Below are 18,830 nucleotides of genomic sequence, written 5' to 3' on the forward strand. Positions count from 1 at the left end.
GGGGGGTTTAGGGAAGTCTTAGTGATGGGATTTGAATGTGTGTATGGACTGAGTCAGTGTGCGCTCTGATGAAAAAACAAAGCAACGACGACTGCAGTTATTGACACCCAGTGTTTTATGTGGCTTCATCAAACATGGACTTCACCCTGTTTTCCATCCAGCAAGAGCTCTCCTCCTACTCCTGCCGTCAGTACACCAGCCTGCAGATTCTCCTGTCTGTGTAAACATATCACTGTCACTCTCAACTGGCTTCATTTTCAATCCCACCAATGATCATCACTCTCAAGGTTTTCTGTTCTCATAAGTAAGACACCGACTGAGGGCACTTTGTGTTCTCTAAATTGTGCTTCTCGAAACTGTATTCTAATTTGAAGTAGTGATTTCTGGCACCATTTCACTTTATTCTAGCAAGAGGAGGGTGAAATGACCTTCTACCTTAGTTGTCTAACTCACCCATCACTAGCTGTAAGCAGGTCTTTCTTCATTTTTTGGGTGCAGTGTGTGAGGAACTGACACACGATGTGACTGACTTGTTGTCCAGTGAAGCTCATAGTGGAGACTGGGAGAATATTTAAATGAAGTGTCCTTTGCTAACACCTTCTAGATGGTTTTCAACCCAACTTCACAACACCGTCTCATTGGTTCAGCTTTGGTCCAACTGTGCGCCTGCTTCTCTCAGCACTGTTATTCGTGCCATAAACCTTGCAGATTGCCCTTTTTAACTAGTTTGTATTGCCTTCCTCAAACCTGCACCGTCCCTGCTACTGTACAGGTGTGACACATACTGGCTCATATAGATACATACCACACTGAGCAGGTTTCCTGGCTTAATAGAAATGCAGATTATATGAAGCCTCTAAACTCTGTAGCACATTGCATTTTTTTTAAGGCTTCGCTGAGATGGACATCAGACGTCTGCAACTCACAGTAAACGGACCAGATGTCGGCCAGTGGTTCTTCCTTCTGCATTACAGCTCATTTGTGCTTCGTTTTTCATGAAGTTATACTGGGATCTGAATTAACTTTCTCTGTCTTCAGAATCGCTTTGCCCTCTTCTATAGTTGCCTTCCTGCCTTTTTTATGTTTCTTTGATTTGTTTTTTATTCCGTTAAAACATAAGATATTGTCATACTCGTTTTCAAAATTAGCTTGATGTGAAATCTTTTGACAACCGAGGATGAAAAGTCTGGGTTTTTACATTTCGATCTTATTAATTTTTGTTTATTAAGTGTAAGGGATATGTATCCCTCTGAGTGCATATGTGTGCGTGTGTGTGTGTGTGCGTCTGTCTATGTGTGCGCACCCATGATGCATGTCTGAGGGTGATGGGTTGAATCTTGTTTCATCTCTTGTGCGTATTTACTATTTACTATATCATAAAAGAATGAATGACCTGTATAATACAAAGATGAGGAGTATACAAAATTAATTTTAAAAAATAAAAAATCCGATTTATAAAAAGTGAAAGCCATTTTTGCCTGACTTTTTCTGCTTATCAACACCAACCTTTTTGTTACTTACATTTACTCAAGTGTCTTACTTAAGTAGCCTGCAGTTTTGTGAAATTCAAACTTTACTTTACTATCTTACTTCAAACATCTCCATTACATTTCAGATATTGAATATTGATTTTGTATTAAATTTTACCTCACAGCTTTTATTTAAGAGCTTTAATCTTCAAACTTTTTAGAAAGCACGTTTATTTAGTAACACATGATTCACTAATGAGATATGACCCATTGGTATCGATAACAGTATCCAAAACTACATTGCATTTTCAACCTTAACATGTTAGTGAATCAAATATAGCGTATATATAATTATTCCTACGCAAACTGAGAATAGTTTTTTAAAAACATTTTATTATGTAAATGCATGATTATGCTAGTGAGTTTTTCTAACATTCGGGGCTAATTAAAAAACATCCGGGGCTGTAGCCCCGGGTTTCTTAGCCTAGGGACGCCACTGCTACAGACCAATTAGTATTTTGCCTATCATCTCTAAAATTATAGAAAAATGGATCGCTAAACAAATAATAGAATTTCTTAATAATGGTCAAACCCCCCTGCACTCCATGCAGTTTGGTTTTCGACCGCATCATTCCACGGAATCTGCACTGGTTACGCTCATGGAGAAATTAAAAAGTTTATTAGATAAGAAGAGCTGCGTAGGTGCTGTATTTTTAGATTTAAAAAGAGCGTTCGACACAGTTAACCATGATGTGCTACTAAGCAAACTGTTAGGCTTTAACTTCTCTGATCAAGCCATCAAATGGTTTGGATCTTATTTATCCCATGCATAGAGAACAATGTACTGTGGTTGATGGTGTCAGCTCCTCTTACCTGGGCTGCCCAGTAGGGGTCCCCCAAGGATCCATACTGGCGCCCATTTTATTCTCTCTTTATATTAATGACTTACCTGACTCTTGCTTCAATGTGGATGTTCAGCTGTATGCTGATGACACGGTCATTTTTACGGTGGCCAAAAATAGTGAGGAGGCAGCACGAGTGCTCTCTACTGCTCTGAGTCATATTCAAGGCTGGCTCACCAGGTCCTGTCTCTTATTGAACACTAAAAAAACAGTGTGTATGTTCTTTTCTAAGCAATCCTTAACTGTTGCACATTCTAATGTGTTTTGGGAACTGAGAAATTGAATGTTGTTAATGAGTTCAAATACTTAGGCATTATGCTTGATTCCACACTCTCCTTTAGGAGCCATGTTAAAATGATGTCGAAAACCATAAATTTCCATATACATAATTTCAAACAAATAAGAAACTCTCTATCGAATAATGCCGCTTTGCTGTTTTTACATTCTATGATACTTTCACATGTGAGCTACTGCTTAACCAGTTGGTCTATGACAAGCTCAATAATTATTAAACCGGTCGAACTACTCTATAAAAAAGCATTGAAAATACTGGATAAAAAACCTTTTAAGTATCATCATTGCTATATTTTAACCAAATACAACATGTTAAGTTTTAATAACTTTAGAAAATTCACTTCGGCCTGTTTGATTTACAAAGTACTAAATGGCCTAGCGCCACCCCCCCTTAAAACCTTTATCAAACATAGATCTATTAACTCCACTCTGTCCACCAGAGCTGTCACAAACAGGGACTGTGAGGTCCCGTTTAGAAAAACCCTGTTTGGGCAAAATGTGCTGTCCTTCAAAGGATGCATGATGTGGAACAGCCTACCTCCTTCTATAAGGGAAAGCCCCAGCCTGGTCACCTTCAAAGGCCACCTGAAGGCATGGCTCAGACTTAATCAGCCCTGTGACCATTAGAGTTAATCCGCACGGTATCCAAATGTCCTAAATGCACCTTTTTATTAATCTTCTTTTCTTCTTTTGTATTGCTGTACTTTCATTACGTGTGAAGTGATGTGTGCTTTCTATTTTACTCTGCTTGTATTCTTAAACTACATCAACCTGCCAAGGGACTACAGATGGAAACTAGCCTCCTGGCTATAATCTGGCATATTTACATGTACATTGTACTGTCTATCAATATGCACTGTCCCTTATTCTCTAAATAAATAAATAAATAAAAATAAATTACATTTAATGGAGCAGGTTTAAACTTTATTTCTACAATACTTAAACTTGAGTAACAGTTAACAATGTGAACACTACTTCTGCTGATGGTTATTGTTAATATTACCCAAAAAGGCTGTTATAGTATAATACAGTGGCTCTAAAACGAAATGACTAACACTAAAGAGACGATTACAAAGAGACATATTGAAACTATTAACAAAAGCTAATTAACGGCTATTACTTCGGAACCAACGGTAGTGTAGTTAAAGTTTCGGGGAACTGTTTTAGCGATGCAATAACGGCACTTCCGGTCCACATGTAAACGCTACAGCGTGATTTAAACCTAATTTACAGACTAGCGAGCTGTCTGCGTGCATTTACCAGAGAACTATCGTCGAAACAGTGACAGTTGTTTGTAGAAAATGAAGCTGCTCACGCACAACATGTTGACGTCTCACGTGAAGGGAGTCACTAAAGGATACCCGCTGCTCATCAAGGTAAACTGTCAACAGCCAACTAGCTACACGGCTAACGAAGCAATCACTGGATTTCAATATCATTTTTATATTGAACATTTTGACACTTCATTCTTCAAAATCCCCCCGCGTTTTACTGCCTATTGTATTATTATATTTACCTTCTGCAATTCAAAGTTAAATCTATTTTAAAGTTCCCTTTAAAATACCGCCAATACCACACTATAGTGTTCGTAACAAATGATGTCGGGAACATTCAACTTGCTGGTCTCTCTTGAATTACGTGTTATTTTTTATGTTGGTGATGGCGTCGTGAATAATTGGCAGAGGAATTAATGTTGAAGAAAGTGTGCTGCAGTTTGACGGCCCTTAATTCCTCCAGACTGTTGTTTCCTCCTGATTTGTTTTCTTTGTGCAGGCCACCGAGGTGAAGGTGACTGAGGTGGACTTCAACCCTCAGTTTGTCAGCCGGATGATCCCCAAGCTGGAGTGGAGCGCTCTGGTCCAGGCTGCAGAGGAGGTGAGTCCGACTGCAACGGAGTCACACTTTGTCATATCTCACATTATAAACATCAATACCAGAGGAATTTTGTAGCGTTCCAGAGAGAGATGGCGAAGCTTAAAAGCCGTTAAGTAGCTTCCAATACAAGCAAAGATATTCTTCAATTTGGAACAATCCATCCATTGGAAAAGGGAAGCAAATATTGTATAATGTAAGGAAATAATGTAACATTTTTGTTCTGCTATTTTAGTTCAACTAGAAAACTAAGTTGAGCACTCCCAAAGGAGTATGTCACAACTAAAGATGCACAGAAGGAAGCGGACCTGTGTCAGTGCGATGCTCAGCTTTTCCAACACATTCGTGGGTATTCAATTCAGTTTATTTTGTACAGCCCAAAATTACAAATCTTTCCTCTTGAGCTGCACATTTTTATTTTTAACAGTTCACTGTTCTTTGCTCATTCACATTTAAATGTCGTCTTGTGGTTCATTGAGGTTTTTATGTGTTGGAAAACTTAAATTGGAAAAGATATTCTCAAACCATAATCCTTTTATAGGACTGTGGGGTGCTGTGTATCAACAGTGGTCCACCAATACAGGTTTATCAATGTCCGATATCTCGAGAGCACGAAGCGACATAATGTTAATTTAATTCAAATATATTGATTTAATTTTGTGATTATCTGCAATGTATGAACTAAATCAACGTCTCATGTGTTTCATGTTGAGGCTGGAACAGGATACAGTTAGCAGTATTCCATGACAGGTGTTTTTTTTCTATTTCTATTTCTTTACGGTCTTGTTAACCAGCAGTAACGGTAACTTCCACTAATGAATTTACAACTGCCCGTTTGAACTCTACTGTATCTTTTCTCTTTTCTTCAGTTGGGTCAACGGCAAGACCTGCCGGATGAGCTGTTGCCAGAATACGAAAACAACGAAGAATTCCTGAAGAAAGTGCACCGAGTGCTCTTAGAGGTGAGAAGCTCAGTGATTCCTGTCAGGCTGATGGGGTTCATGACCACAGGATGAATGTGGGTTCTTCTTAGGCCCGTAACTCACTATCTTCCATATCACTTACTCTGCATATTGTTGTCTCAATCTCTTTATATTTTGGTCTTAAACAGTGAAAACGTTTTTGTTGGCATTTCTGCTTAATAATGACAAACCATCTATCGAAATACAATAGTTCACGGACTACTTGATGCAACGATTGTTTCTTTTTCCCACTTGTTACCGAGATCTCGTTCACGGGCAAATATCTTTGTTGTTTTGGCTCTTTTGAGTCTTTCATTTTTAATGAAATCGACAAATGAGTTTTAAAAGTGAGGAAAAGGGGTCTTGAGGAACCACTTCTCCATTCTAGATATTATTCGCCATGTAGGTTCCAGCTGTTTTCTATATTCTTGGTTCACATCTTTATAGGATGTCTTTGTGTGGAACACTTCAGTTCTTATTTTGGATCAAACAGCTGAAAATATTGACTCTCAGTAACAGAAAGGTGCAGTCGCCACTTCACATCCTCTTTCTCTTACTGGCAATAGCAATTGGCAGCAAAGCTTTCATGTGGTTGTTTACTGCAGTGTTCTTGTTTTTCATAACGGCACCACGTTAAGAAGACGGTAGCATTTAAGTAGGGATCAAACACGGGAACTGAAATACTTTGAGACATTATTCTTACCCCAATATGTGCATGTTGGCTCCCAGACATTAATGTTAAACAGACAGAGCTCATATAGTGCTTTACTCTTTGCCTATCGCTCACACACTCATGGCGACAGAGGAGCCAGGAATCGCACCATCAACCCTGTGATTAGTGGACGCCTGTGGGTCAGTGGTTGACCCCTGGTCTATGGTGTATGATTGTTTTTGAAGTTGCTTTGGATAAATGTGTCAGCTAAATATAATGTACTTTACGGTTACCTTGCTTGCAATCTTCTTTTTCCTCACTGCATTTTTTTAGTTTGCTTTCCTTTCTTATTGTTACCATATGTCTTGTTTGTTTTGTTCTGTTTGTCTCTTGTAAAGCGTCTTTGTGGACTAGAAAAGCGCTATAGAAGTCTAAATTATTGTTATTATTATCATAGTGCTGCATTCACATTGCGTGTGGATCACTTTAGCGTGACACCATTGGCTGGACTGTATGGCATGAGTTAACAAAACGGGTATAATCGATAGCTCAGCTGGTGGTCAGACACTCCATGGCGTCCCATTAGTGGGCAGGTCCTAAAACATCATTAGGATTCAGGTCGTGGCCTCGCAGGCTCCATGTCGGTGTTGTTTGGGCTGGTTACTTCAGCCGGCTTAGTCTATTACGGTACTATTATTAAACTCTTTACAAAATCATATTTTGTCCTTTTAATGGACTGATAACTGGGGAGTGGTCTAAAAACTGTTCCTTCCTGTGTAGCTTTTAATATTTTCCGTAATTGAACTGCGAGGTCTGGGACAAACCCAAAGTCTGGCCTGTGGTCCTGCGGTCTTTTCTGCTCTACGGTGGCGTCCAGTGTCCGTCTCCCAGCTCTCGTCTCCTCGGTTGTGTGTTCCGCAGGTGGAGGTGATCGAGGGCTTTCTGCAGTGCCCTGAATCCGGACGAGAGTTCCCCATCTCCAGAGGAATCCCCAACATGCTGCTGAGCGAGGACGAGGGGTAGACGGAGCTTCACAAAGTCCACGGTTCTCACACGCAACCTCACCCCAAGCTGCCACTCAGATGGGATTGTGGGTATTCCGAGAGAGGAGGGAGGTTGGACTAGAGCTGGTGCCATGAGAACCACACTGTTTGGGTGATTGTTGTTATGACATTTAAGTGGCTGATTCTACCAATAGAGGAAAATCTTTGGAGAAATTACCGATGGAAATGTTCCCAGTGGTTTTATCTGTATTTATTTTTGTTACCGTTTGGGATCTTTTTCTTTTTCAATAAAAGTGTCCTGAATTTCCACGACAGCCCAAATTGTTTTAGGTTTTTGTGGAAAATGCGGATTTACTTCTATTACAGACATGCTAAAATATGAATTGAGTGAGAGGCCGGCTCTGAACCCCGTCTTGCCCTCCTCAGGGTTTAAGAAAGTGCTGAGGGCCGGATGACGTGGCAGTGGCTCGTCTATATTTGGCTTTGAAGAAAAGAAGCAGAAAAGGCAGCCTGCAAGTTGTTTTTGAGGAATTCAATATTTTTTTCCCCTTCTTTCTTTCATGCCAGACTTAACAACACACGCACACACACAGACCCCACCTGGGTGGGATGCTGAGATCTGAGATTCCTCTCTGTGTGTCTGGTCTTTTTAAAGACTGCTAAAAGGAAGAGTCCACCCAGAAAAATGAAGTGTCCTTCTATTTATTTCTAAGATGGTGCTGCAGCAAGTTGTAACAGGAGCTGGTTTGTTCGCAGGCAGTGTTATCGTTTTTAGAAACCTTGCCAGGGCAGACGATGAAGGGGGGTTCGCCCTGACCAGAAAGCCTCAGGCAGCTTGAGGCTCTCCTACCTTTCCCTTCTACTTAGAGCAATTACAGGCCTGCACCCGCAACTATAATAATGGTATAATGGGATGGCAGCAGAGCAGCAATAAAAACCAACCCTGACAGATTAACAGTCCTCCAAGTTCTGAGCTGTAATTAACAATGAGACCGAAAGAGGAACGGAGAGGAAAGAAAGGGCCTGGCTTGAAAGCTAGAAAAGATAAAGATAAAAAGATGGAGTGATTCAATAAAATTACAATAAGCCTTAAAGTGGGATGAGTGAGTCTCGACTACAGCTGCATCTATAAATCACTGGCATGGACTAATTGTTTCCCCAGCTTCTATTTTATCATTTCGATTTTAAAAGTTTATTTTGGCATTTTAGGAAATATACATTTTGTCTTCTGTGGTAAATGTTTAGCTACTGCTGATAGTCTGTGCGTTTAGCAAAACGTCTGGAATAATCTGGCTCTGTCCAAAGGTTTAAAAGCCCACTTACTATCTCTGACGCTCACAAATCACCATGTGATGCGGCGTTTGTTTAATTTGCATCGAAACCGAATTGTAAAAACAACAATTCATCATTTTATGAGTGGAAAAGTACCAGACTATTTCTAGTCTGGTACCGGGAACTTCCTTGACTCAGATGGTCTCCCAGCAACAGGTCCTATTTACGCAGGGACATGCATCCCAGGAAACAGTCAATTGTTTTGTTTTTCCAGGCATTTAACACGATATAATTATTGAGCTTGAAAAGCGTTGGTATGCAGATGTTGCTGTAACTTATGATGAAATAAATGTTCAATGCACAAAGTAATGCTTATTGATTAATGACATCATTGGCGTTCAGATTGGTTCTCCGCCCTTTCCATAATGCAGGTCAGCCTGGCGCCGGGTAACGGGTTCCAATCAAGGAAAGGTAGCGGTGATTAAGGCCCGTCCCTTCCTGTGAGGCCTCGCTCCAGAAGTAACAGGTCCTACTTATGTGGAAAACAGTGGAAAAAAATCCCCTGCGTGATTATTGAAGTGTACAATATTTACTTCTTTGCAGTTACTTTCCCCACGCAGTGGAAAGGGCGAACGGTGGAACAGCCGAGGAACCTGGAAAACTAAATGCCGTCTGTGCGTTCCAGTAGACGACCGTGCTGTTCATGTTCAGTAGGCCAGAAGAAAATATGTATGTCCCAATACACATTATGTCAAATGCAGTATGCCAAAAATACCAAATGTTTTACTGCATCCGAGCGCATTTTGCAGCACGCGAGCCACCATCTGGTTGTGTTGCCCACAATCCTCTGCATGAGCAAGAGGGTCAAAGTTCAAGGCAAAGTAGTATTTCTCAATTGAATGCATACTGCATGCAACCGTTTGTACTTTGTAAGGGCTTCAGTACTTACCAAAAGTTAAAAATATATAATTATCTCTATCTTATTTGGGCTCTGAGGAGAACAGGAAGGGATACGGTCGTCTTCACAATAAGACAAGTTGGAAACTTGTTCAAGTGGATCAGCTGCTGGCTCAGAGCTAGTTTCATCTTCAGTTAGCAATTATCTCGTCCAATAAGCATCGTTCCAAAAAATGTCCTTTTAAGCCCGGCGTGTCCTTGGGGGTGTTTACCTGCGGAGAAAGATTGGTGCATTTTTGTGGGGAGAAGAAATTGTAAAATGTGTGTGAGAGGAAGATGACTCTTACCTTCATAATCACACACTCGCTGCACTTTGGTGGCAACCCGCCCCGCCACCACCACCTCCTCCTCCTCCTCCTCTCTGACATCCAGTCCCTCCTCCTCCTTCTGTCTGAGCATTTCTCACGGAGGATCTGCACAATAATGAAGTCACATCATGCAGAAGGTCTCAGTGTTTTCAGCTCAGCTTTCAGACTGGAGTTCATCTGGACCGGGGATCTGTAATTTACTTTAATGTTTCCTCTTTTTTAAATTCACATCACAAGGACTTCTTTCATATATCTTTCTGCGTCATGTCTTTTTATGTCATCTGACTTTTTCCATTTATATGAGGGGGCCCAACAGGCCCACCATGGTTTTTCCAACATAAATCAACAGTTTCTTTTTACGTTTTAGTGCGAGCGGCTTTCTATTTACATATAACTGGGAATGAGAGGACCTCGTTTGTTTTGTGTTTGTTTTTAAAGCTGCAGCTCGATTTTCTGGAAGTGGGTATGGGCCAGTTTCCTGCTCCACAGATGGGTCTTTCGCAGGCGAAAGCGCGTGAACCTGGCTGCATCAGATAGTTATTAATAAGTGAGCTGCTCCGGTTTTAGTTTGGAGGACTTGCGACATGGGCTGAGCTCCTGTGATCAGAAGTTTCTACTCAACGCGGTTGAATATTCCGAGGATGGACGACGGGAAACGGAGACGGATGACATTTAATGTATCAATTAAAGTGTAATTGAATATATTCACCTTTTCCTGGCGGAACGCGCACGCGCAAACGCACCTGCACGGGACGACGCGGAGCTTCTGACACATTTCCAGTCATAAACGTGAGGTTTTTCTCTGTTGACGTGACGTCATTTGGCGTGGAGAAGCAGTGCCTGCGGGGATTTATTCTTTATAATTTAATAACTTAAAACTTCGATTAAAGAATAAACGACGACGCGTATGTTGTAACGGCCTGGTGTTAAAATATGCAGGCGCATGTATTAACAATGTTGTTAAAATTACTGTCGCAGAATAAATGTTACGTCTGCAGATGCGGTTTTCTTTTCCACAGAAAGTGGTCGTGACCCAAATGGCCCGTTAGAGCTGCATGTCGGGTTCTCTTTGGGCTTTATTGATGCCAGTCGTTCAGTCGAGGCTTTGGTTTCACCCTCAGTCTGAAGCTCAAGAGCTCTTCACGGACTTTTCTCTTAATTGTTGCTTTGGTGACAAACTCCCACAGTGACCAGTCCAGAGCTCTCCGCCTCCCTCCCGGACCATGTGGCTCCCCCGGCTCGCGCTGCTGCTGCTCCGGTTCTCCGGGGTTCTGCTGGTGGAGGGCTTCAACACGTGCCACTCCATCAACCTGGACGAGCAGAAGTCCCGGCGCATCGAGGCGGTCCGCGGACAGATCCTCAGCAAGCTCCGCATTCGCAGCCCGCCGGGCAAGGACGCGACCCCGCCGCCGGGCTCCGTGCCCCCGGAGGTCATGCTGCTCTACAACAGCACGCGCGAGCTGCTGAAGGAGCGCGCGCGCCTGGCGGAGTCCGCGTGCGAGCGCGAGAGCAGCGAAGAGGACTACTACGCCAAAGAGGTGCAGAGGATTGACATGCTGCCCCCCCGCAGCGACACAAGTGAGTCCATTGGTCCCAGATACAGGCTGGGTATGACAAAGGTTCTCAAAGTGTGGTCCGAGGTCCTTATGGGTCACTGATAGGGGTCCAAACAGAACCCATCTGCAATTAAACAGATTACTTGATTTAATGTTTTTTCATTCAAACGTTTTTGTTTTTGCATTGGGACTTCAAATGCACAATAGATATGAAATAAACAAAGTCTATCTGTGGACCTTCATCAGTGGTTTAACCTCCTCAGAGCACAACTAAAGAGGGACTTTATTCCTCTTAGATTGTTTATTTGAAGGCATTTTAGAGGCCGAAAATGTGAAAGTAGCATATCCAAATAGCCCAGGCAACCCCCTTTTTAATAGATTAAACTTAGCGTTGTCCATTTTCCTTTATGTATCTCATAATTGAAATGAAATGCAACTAAATGGCTTTCATCGCCATCAATGCTGTTTACCAATTTCCATTCTGTGTCCCGTCCCTTCGGTTATGGAAGAAGTATACATATCCTACTGAAGTAAAGTATGTTTAAAAAAAATACTCTTTTACAATTAAAAGTGTTGCAGTCAAAGTCAAGTTTTATTTTTGTGGTGGTAACTAATGGCAGAGATATAAAATAGAGACGGAGAAGGTCAAGTTCACAAGTCATCATCTGAATTGTGTTCGGGAGTAGCAGCTCATAAGAGACATAACACTAGATTTGGGAGATTTAAAAAATATATTTCTAGATACTATATTGTACATGATTACATAATTGATGAGGTTTCATACAGTAAACTACATGAACTCAACAATTATTCATATTAAATATTAAAAACCAGACTCATTTACTCATTACCCCAATCTTATAATTTAGCTTTGAGACTCATCATCAGTAATGATGTCAGAGACGATGCATCAGCCCCGCACAGCTTTTAACCTATAAATACTACACTGTGGCAGAGGGCATGAGATGGTGTTTCATCATCAGTCATCCTTTTTATGTTTTTCTTTTCCTCCAGATGCGCTGCTGCCTGTAACCCTCGACCCCCATTACCGAGTCGTCCACTTTGACGTCAGTGGCGTGGACCTGACCAACAGCACCCTGGTCAAGGCTGAGTTCAGGATCTTCAGAGCTCCCAACCCGCAGGCCCGGGCCTCCGAGCAGAGAGTGGAGATCTATCAGGTAAAGTAGTGACGGCTCAGAGCTCACCTGTGACCACTGTTACTTCAGCAGAACACACACAAATACCACTGAGAGACTATTTCTATGTCATTGTTAAGCTTTTACATCCAAATAAAACATACATTTCGCACAATTATGAAAGAGACACTGAATCCATTCTTCTTTAAAAATCACCGGTGGCCATCTTTAGAATTAAAGCAGCGCAGACGAAGGAGTTGTTTCTTTTCTTTAGAAAAATGATTCTCATATCCAAAAGGTGTGAGCATAGGAAAACCTTTATGGGGTAGATTTTCCTTCCAGGAACATTGGCATCAGGCCAACGAGACTGTTAGCACAATAAATCGTGGCAAATTAAGCTATGTTTGTATTTTGACTTGAAGGCGACTTTTCTCACCTCTCACGGAAAAATGTCCGCCCCCGAGAGTGAGTAAACATAATTACCGTGCCTGAGGACAGATTTACAGGTTGTTATTGTTTTTTTATGACTAAAAGGCTCTGTGCCATACGCGTGTTACGTAAAGATGATGAACTCGCTGGCCTCTTCACCACAGTGGAAATGATATTCTATGTGAGTGTGTTTTTGTTTTTGTTGAACAGCTGCTGAAGCCAGATGAAGAGAGCATCTCCACTCAACGTTATATTGACTCCCGCACCGTCCAGCCGAAGGAGAAGGGAGCCTGGATCTCTGTGGCCGTTACCGAAACCATAAAGGACTGGGTGTCAGATCCAGGTTGGCCACATCAAGATTCTCACACACACACACACACACACACACACACACAGGCACACACACACACCATCAGCTGATCTCACTGTGTGTCCTTCTACTGATCAGAGAACAATCTCGGCCTCCAGCTGGGCGTCCACTGTCTCTGCTGCACCTTCGTCCCATCCACCAACAACATTGTTCCCAACAAGAGTGAGGAGCTGGAGGCTCTCTTTGCAGGTTTGTTGCTCTCGTGTTTTTTCTCCCTCTGTCGATCATGTTCGCCGAGTCTTCGTACTCACACAAGTTTGTGCAGCTTTCTGAGGCTCAGATTAACCCTCATTGATTAAATCCTGAACTTGTTTTTATTTTGACTTGAGGGATACTTGTTACTCCTCACAGAAACATTTTGAGTTTAACCTCCTTTTTCAGTCATTATATTGAACAAGGAACATATTTTGAACGTGATGATTTTAGACTTTGCCAAAGTCTCTGTAAATGTTAACCGCAACACATGAACCAATAAACACACATGACAGCCAAAGATCAAGGACTCAAAGCTTGACTCTGAGTGGTCACTGAGATGACACATTGAACAGGTTGGTTATGAATAGCTTTGTGCAGCCATTAAAGGCTCTTGTGTAAGATTGATCAGCAATAATCCTGCACGGCCTCCAAGAAGATGATGACATGGTGATCATAGCGGAACAATGGAGACACTGTTCTTTCACACTCTGTAAAGCAGTTGAAGGTCTGCTGCTTCATTTGGGCCCCAAATGATCATGATGGCACAAGAGTTGATCGTGGTGTGAGCCCTCAGGTTTGTCATGCGACCTCCAGATAGAGAACTGCTCTATGAACTGTTCTACGTAGGTGTAGACGACGAGCATCTCCGTCAGATGAGGAAGCCCGGTCAGTTCAAAGGTCAGGCGGATTTCAGCACCAAGACGCCGCATCTCATCCTCACCGTCCTGCCCAGTGACAGAGTGGACAGCCCGGCCAGGAAGAACCGCAAGAAGAGGGCGGCGGCCACAGAAACCACGACCTGCTCCCGGTAGGCCCCCGAACTTGTGCGTGTGTGTGTGTGTGTGTGTGTGTTTTTGTGTGTGTGACACACTGACATGTAGTTTTATAATTCTGAAATCCAGTTGTGGTGTGTTTTTTTTTCCTCCTGACTCAAACCTTTGCAGCTATTGTGTGGCTAAAATAACAATATTGACGTTGTGTTTAGACCGCAGGCCGACAGGCGTGCAGTGTTTTATTTATGCTACCTCACGCTGTCTCACGTGGTCATTACCTTGTGATGGCTGGCTCTTGGATGGTGGTGACCCGTTGCCATTTTCTCATGACCCGACTTCGGTGTCTTGCCTCAGACCTTTAAAAGCTGGACGGGAGTTTAAATGTTTCCCCGGGTCTCCTCGGTGTGTCTCAGGGGCTCGGACCAGGGGTGCTGCCTGCGCTCGCTCTACATCGACTTCAGGCGGGACCTCAACTGGAAGTGGATCCATGAGCCCAAAGGTTACAAAGCCAACTTCTGTGCCGGCAACTGTCCTTACCTCTGGAGTGCCAACAACCACTATAACATGGTGAGTTGGTATGTTTTCATTCCGGTGCGATGAGATACGACCAGGGTGGGGTGTTGAAGATGTTTTGGGATCCAAAATGTCTCTAAAGCACAAAAAAAAAACTTAATGTTTTTGTTTTGTCTGATTTAATTCTTCTTTGATCAGTTCCTGGTGTGAATCAACATTTCATTGATCCAAATGTGAAAATGGCTGCTACATGACTGTGTTGTTAAAGTAAGGTGTACAGAGTTCTGATCTCTCTGATCTATGTGATTGTTACATTTATATTACATATGACGGCATACCAATGTGACTGATTGACTGATTTCCACACAAACGCGTGACGGTGTGCGTTGTGACGAGCGACATCTCTTATGGATCCTTGAGGCCACAGAACCATCTGTTTTCACCACTTTTTGTATTCTTAGTATTTGACTGGAGAAAGTGACACAGGCAAATCATATAAGAACATTGTTATGAACCGTTGCTCCAGTACAAACATGAGCAACTTAAAAAACACTCAGATCAACATCCAGATGGATTTTAATTTACAGCAACTTTTAAATGCGGTTGTCGTTTTCCTTGAAATTAGCTGAACGTTCCTTATTTATGTCAGTCAGCTGTGTCTCGTATCTTTGGACTTGTTCTGCAGCCACACAACCTTCTGATTTCATTTATCTTTCTTCATATCCTTTATTCATTAGATTTTTATTATTTATATATATATATGACATATGACACTTTATTTGCTACAATGAGATATTTTGTTGCGGACAACAAATGCCCCTGTGGCTTTCACACCGTTTGAGTGACTGTGTTTGATGGAGTTTGGGAGTTAAAGTATTCGAAGGACAAAAAAGTAAACACATTGACAGACAGTAATACATTTACCTTCTTTAAAAGCCCCTGAAATGCATTTGCTCTGTTTATACAACATTAAATAGTCATGACACAGCTATGACAGTTAAGAAAAACACATTCTTACGTATTGTTTGTGAAGAGAAATCTGCATTATTAGCTGCTTCTCAAGAAACAAGCTTGTTTTGCTTCATGAGTTCGATGAAAATATTAATACTAGTCTGAATATATGAAGCTACCGCCCGGAGCTGATTAACTTAGTTTCGCAAAAAGACCTAAAGATGAAGAAACCTTTTTCTTCGTGATCAGACTCTGATTATGTGTCCCCCGGTCAGATCCTGCCCCTGTACAACAAGCTGAACCCTGAGGCCTCCGCCTCGCCCTGCTGCGTTCCTCAGGACCTGGAGCCCCTCACCATTATGTACTTCATAGGCCGCACACCACGTGTTGAGCAACTCTCCAATATGGTCGTCAAGTCCTGCAAGTGCCGCTGAGTTCAGCGGAAGAGGTGAGGGAGGAGGATGACGACGGGACCAAGACTACAAAGTGTTTTGGCCGGGGGAGGAAGACGAGAGGCGGACCTCTGTTCATTAATCTTCTCTGTTTGATCACCGTTAGCAGACTTTTGAGATGTTACATTGTTGCTCAAATATCCCATTTTTTTACAGGCATGAAAAGGTCTTCATTCTCTGGAACTGTGCGTTTGATTCAGGACACTGTTAATATCCCAACATAGCTGAATTAAACCTTTACTTGGATATCAAAAGGGGTGTTGTGTGATTTGGCCCACATGTGCTCGACAACAAAAGAGTTCCCTTGATCAGGATTTTGATTCCACCTCGGACATTTATGCGCCGACGGCCGCAGACTGCTAGACATGTTTGTTTTAGGTCTGGAGGTGTTGATTGGAAAAAGGCAGTGGGGAAACGTTTGTAGACGGAGATCTTTAGGCGAGGGTGGCAGAGCAGATAGAAAAGAGAGAGAGAGGAGCTGTGTCCAGGCGGAGGCTCTGCCAGCTCTCTGCGGTTCCCAGGCTGAAATCTGCCGGGCGTAAACAGGATGTGAAAGATTTCCAGACACCAACCCACCACTCACGGAACGCTGGATTTAAATGCTTTCCTCATCTCTCTCCTCCCACCACATATCCCAGAACCGAGAGAGAAAAGAGAGGCTTTGAAAATGAGACGTGGGATGATCGGGTTGTATTTGGAACGGCTGCGAGTTTTGATGGTGGTTTTTTGCAGGCGTAGCATATTTTTACCTATTTGGGTCTGGCTCAAATATTCCGTAATCACACTCTTGTCGTCCTTTTCTAAATGTGCATTTATTATTTATGTTGACTTTACTATTCCAATACTGCGATTATATTTTCATACCTATTTTTACCACCAGTCACACACACACACACACACAGTCTTTCTTTCTACACCCAAGTATCCACATTGACCACTTTTGATAGAATGTCTAAATGCCGAAAATACAAAAAAACATCCCTGGGGCATATGTTAAATATAGACTCTGGTATGCCAGTGGTTTGTTTGTGTGTGTGTGTGTGTGTGTGTGTGTGTATGCGCGTGCACTTGTGTGTGGCTGGTGAGGTCATGTGTGATGGCACATAAATTATTCCCTGCTTTTTTATTTTATTTATTTATTGTGTTTGTGACCGGTGTTCTTTCTGTGACATTACAACGTCTGGACAACATATCAATAATAATGTGTCAATAATGTAACCACCATTTCAATTGAAAGATAGAAGAACATGTCTCAATAACACTCAGTGTTCAGATCTGTTGCTATCGTTTCTATCGCAATACAGGCAAAGGGCAATGTCTAGTCAGTTGGCCGGTGCTCTATGTGCTGACCCTCCATGTGGGAGCGGAGCTGCAGCAAACAGCTGGTTCACTTCCACCGACATGCAGAGCTCGTAAGAAAGGGACGCCGACCAGATGAGAAAACAGTCAGTAATTTTCATTTCATGCATTTAATTCACTCAGTACGATACAAAAGCAGCCTTTACCGTGTGGTTATTTCAAATAAAACATAACTTTAAATTGTGATATATATATATATATAGAAATATAAAATGACCTTTATCGTGATAGCAGACTTGTATAGCTCTGCCCGATGAGGCTTTTAATGTCCTGACATTGACGGGAGATACATCCATCTTTACTGAGATTTTTTTTCTAAGTGACTTCTGCCATTTTAATAAAGAGGTACAAACTGTTCTCCACCCATTGCAGTAAAATCGTTTTTTCTAAGCCACAGTGAGAATGCAGCCTAACGTGTGTGTGTGTGTGTGTGTGCGCGTTGGGGTGCTAGTGCTCAAGCTGTGGTGAGGCTCCCTCCCATCCGAGTAAACTAGCCCCAGCATCTGTTAGTCTTTTCCACTTAACTACCCCTTGCTATATCCAACCTGTACTTATCCCACGGTAGAGCGCCTTGCTCCGTCTCACACTGAGTCCCACTGTCCTTGAGAGGGAAGTCTACTGACCCCCGCTCTCTCTTACCCCCCACACACACACACAATATAAACCATGTCTGTGCCTTTGACCTTGACAGGGAGTGTGCATACAGACCCTGTCGGCATCAAAAGCACACGCATGCATCCAAACATCCGGCCTGTATAACCTCCTTTTAGCCAAATCGGTCATGACTCGTGGCTCTGGTTCTTCCCATACTGACCAAAAAAAGTAAGAGAGCCCTCGATAACGCTTGTAAAATGTTCTCGAGGATGACGGAGAGAATTGCTTTCTGTCTTCCTCACATGCACCTTGTGGCTCGTGTCAAACATAGCTCACATTACAGGTCTGGACGAAACTTTATTCGTCACACAAGATTTGAAATAGTTCCTATTTATTTCTGGCAGTTAAATTAACATACAGCTCTTGGAGCAACAGGACACAATAGCAGGTTCCACAAGCAGCAATGTGATAATGAGACAGAGGAGTGGAGAGAAGATACCGACCTGTGGTCTCAGCATCATTGAAGCCATACTGTCGGCGCAGAGCCACTTGAGGCCCCCACAGCCGGGAGGCCAAAGCCACAGAGGCCCAGCTGTTCTCTTTTCAGTTCAAGGTAAAAAGTGACATTCAATTATATTTGTTGACAGTTAAGTCTGCTGAGGTGACCATGGAAGTCAGAGCAAATGAAGAATTGGTTGTTTTATGGCGTAAAATATTGTAACTTTCTTTCTGATTTAATTAACTGACTTTTCTTTAAACATCCTGTACTATTGCTTTTAAAGACATACTATTATATGCTTTGTATGACAT

The 18,830-nt window shown here is 42.3% G+C and overlaps 2 protein-coding genes across 2 annotated transcripts; both read left to right on the forward strand.

Annotated features, from left to right (window-relative positions):
• The first annotated feature begins 3,853 nt into the window (after positions 1–3,853).
• trmt112 (tRNA methyltransferase activator subunit 11-2) lies at positions 3,854–7,469 on the forward strand. Its single transcript, XM_056439418.1, has 4 exons — positions 3,854–4,041; positions 4,439–4,540; positions 5,407–5,499; positions 7,073–7,469. The coding sequence occupies exons 1-4, from the start codon at positions 3,967–3,969 to the stop codon at positions 7,172–7,174; spliced, it is 372 nt and encodes a 123-aa protein (XP_056295393.1). The 5' UTR covers positions 3,854–3,966; the 3' UTR covers positions 7,175–7,469.
• Positions 7,470–7,573: 104 nt separating this feature from the next.
• On the forward strand, positions 7,574–17,792 carry tgfb5 (transforming growth factor, beta 5). The gene is made up of 8 exons (XM_056439417.1): positions 7,574–10,481; positions 10,880–11,270; positions 12,263–12,426; positions 13,024–13,156; positions 13,262–13,372; positions 14,006–14,186; positions 14,565–14,718; positions 15,891–17,792. The coding sequence occupies exons 2-8, from the start codon at positions 10,916–10,918 to the stop codon at positions 16,047–16,049; spliced, it is 1,257 nt and encodes a 418-aa protein (XP_056295392.1). The 5' UTR covers positions 7,574–10,481; positions 10,880–10,915; the 3' UTR covers positions 16,050–17,792.
• Positions 17,793–18,830: the final 1,038 nt, after the last annotated feature.

Source organism: Pseudoliparis swirei, chromosome 19 (genome assembly GCF_029220125.1).
Source record: "Pseudoliparis swirei isolate HS2019 ecotype Mariana Trench chromosome 19, NWPU_hadal_v1, whole genome shotgun sequence".
Classification (NCBI taxonomy): Eukaryota; Metazoa; Chordata; class Actinopteri; order Perciformes; family Liparidae; genus Pseudoliparis; species Pseudoliparis swirei.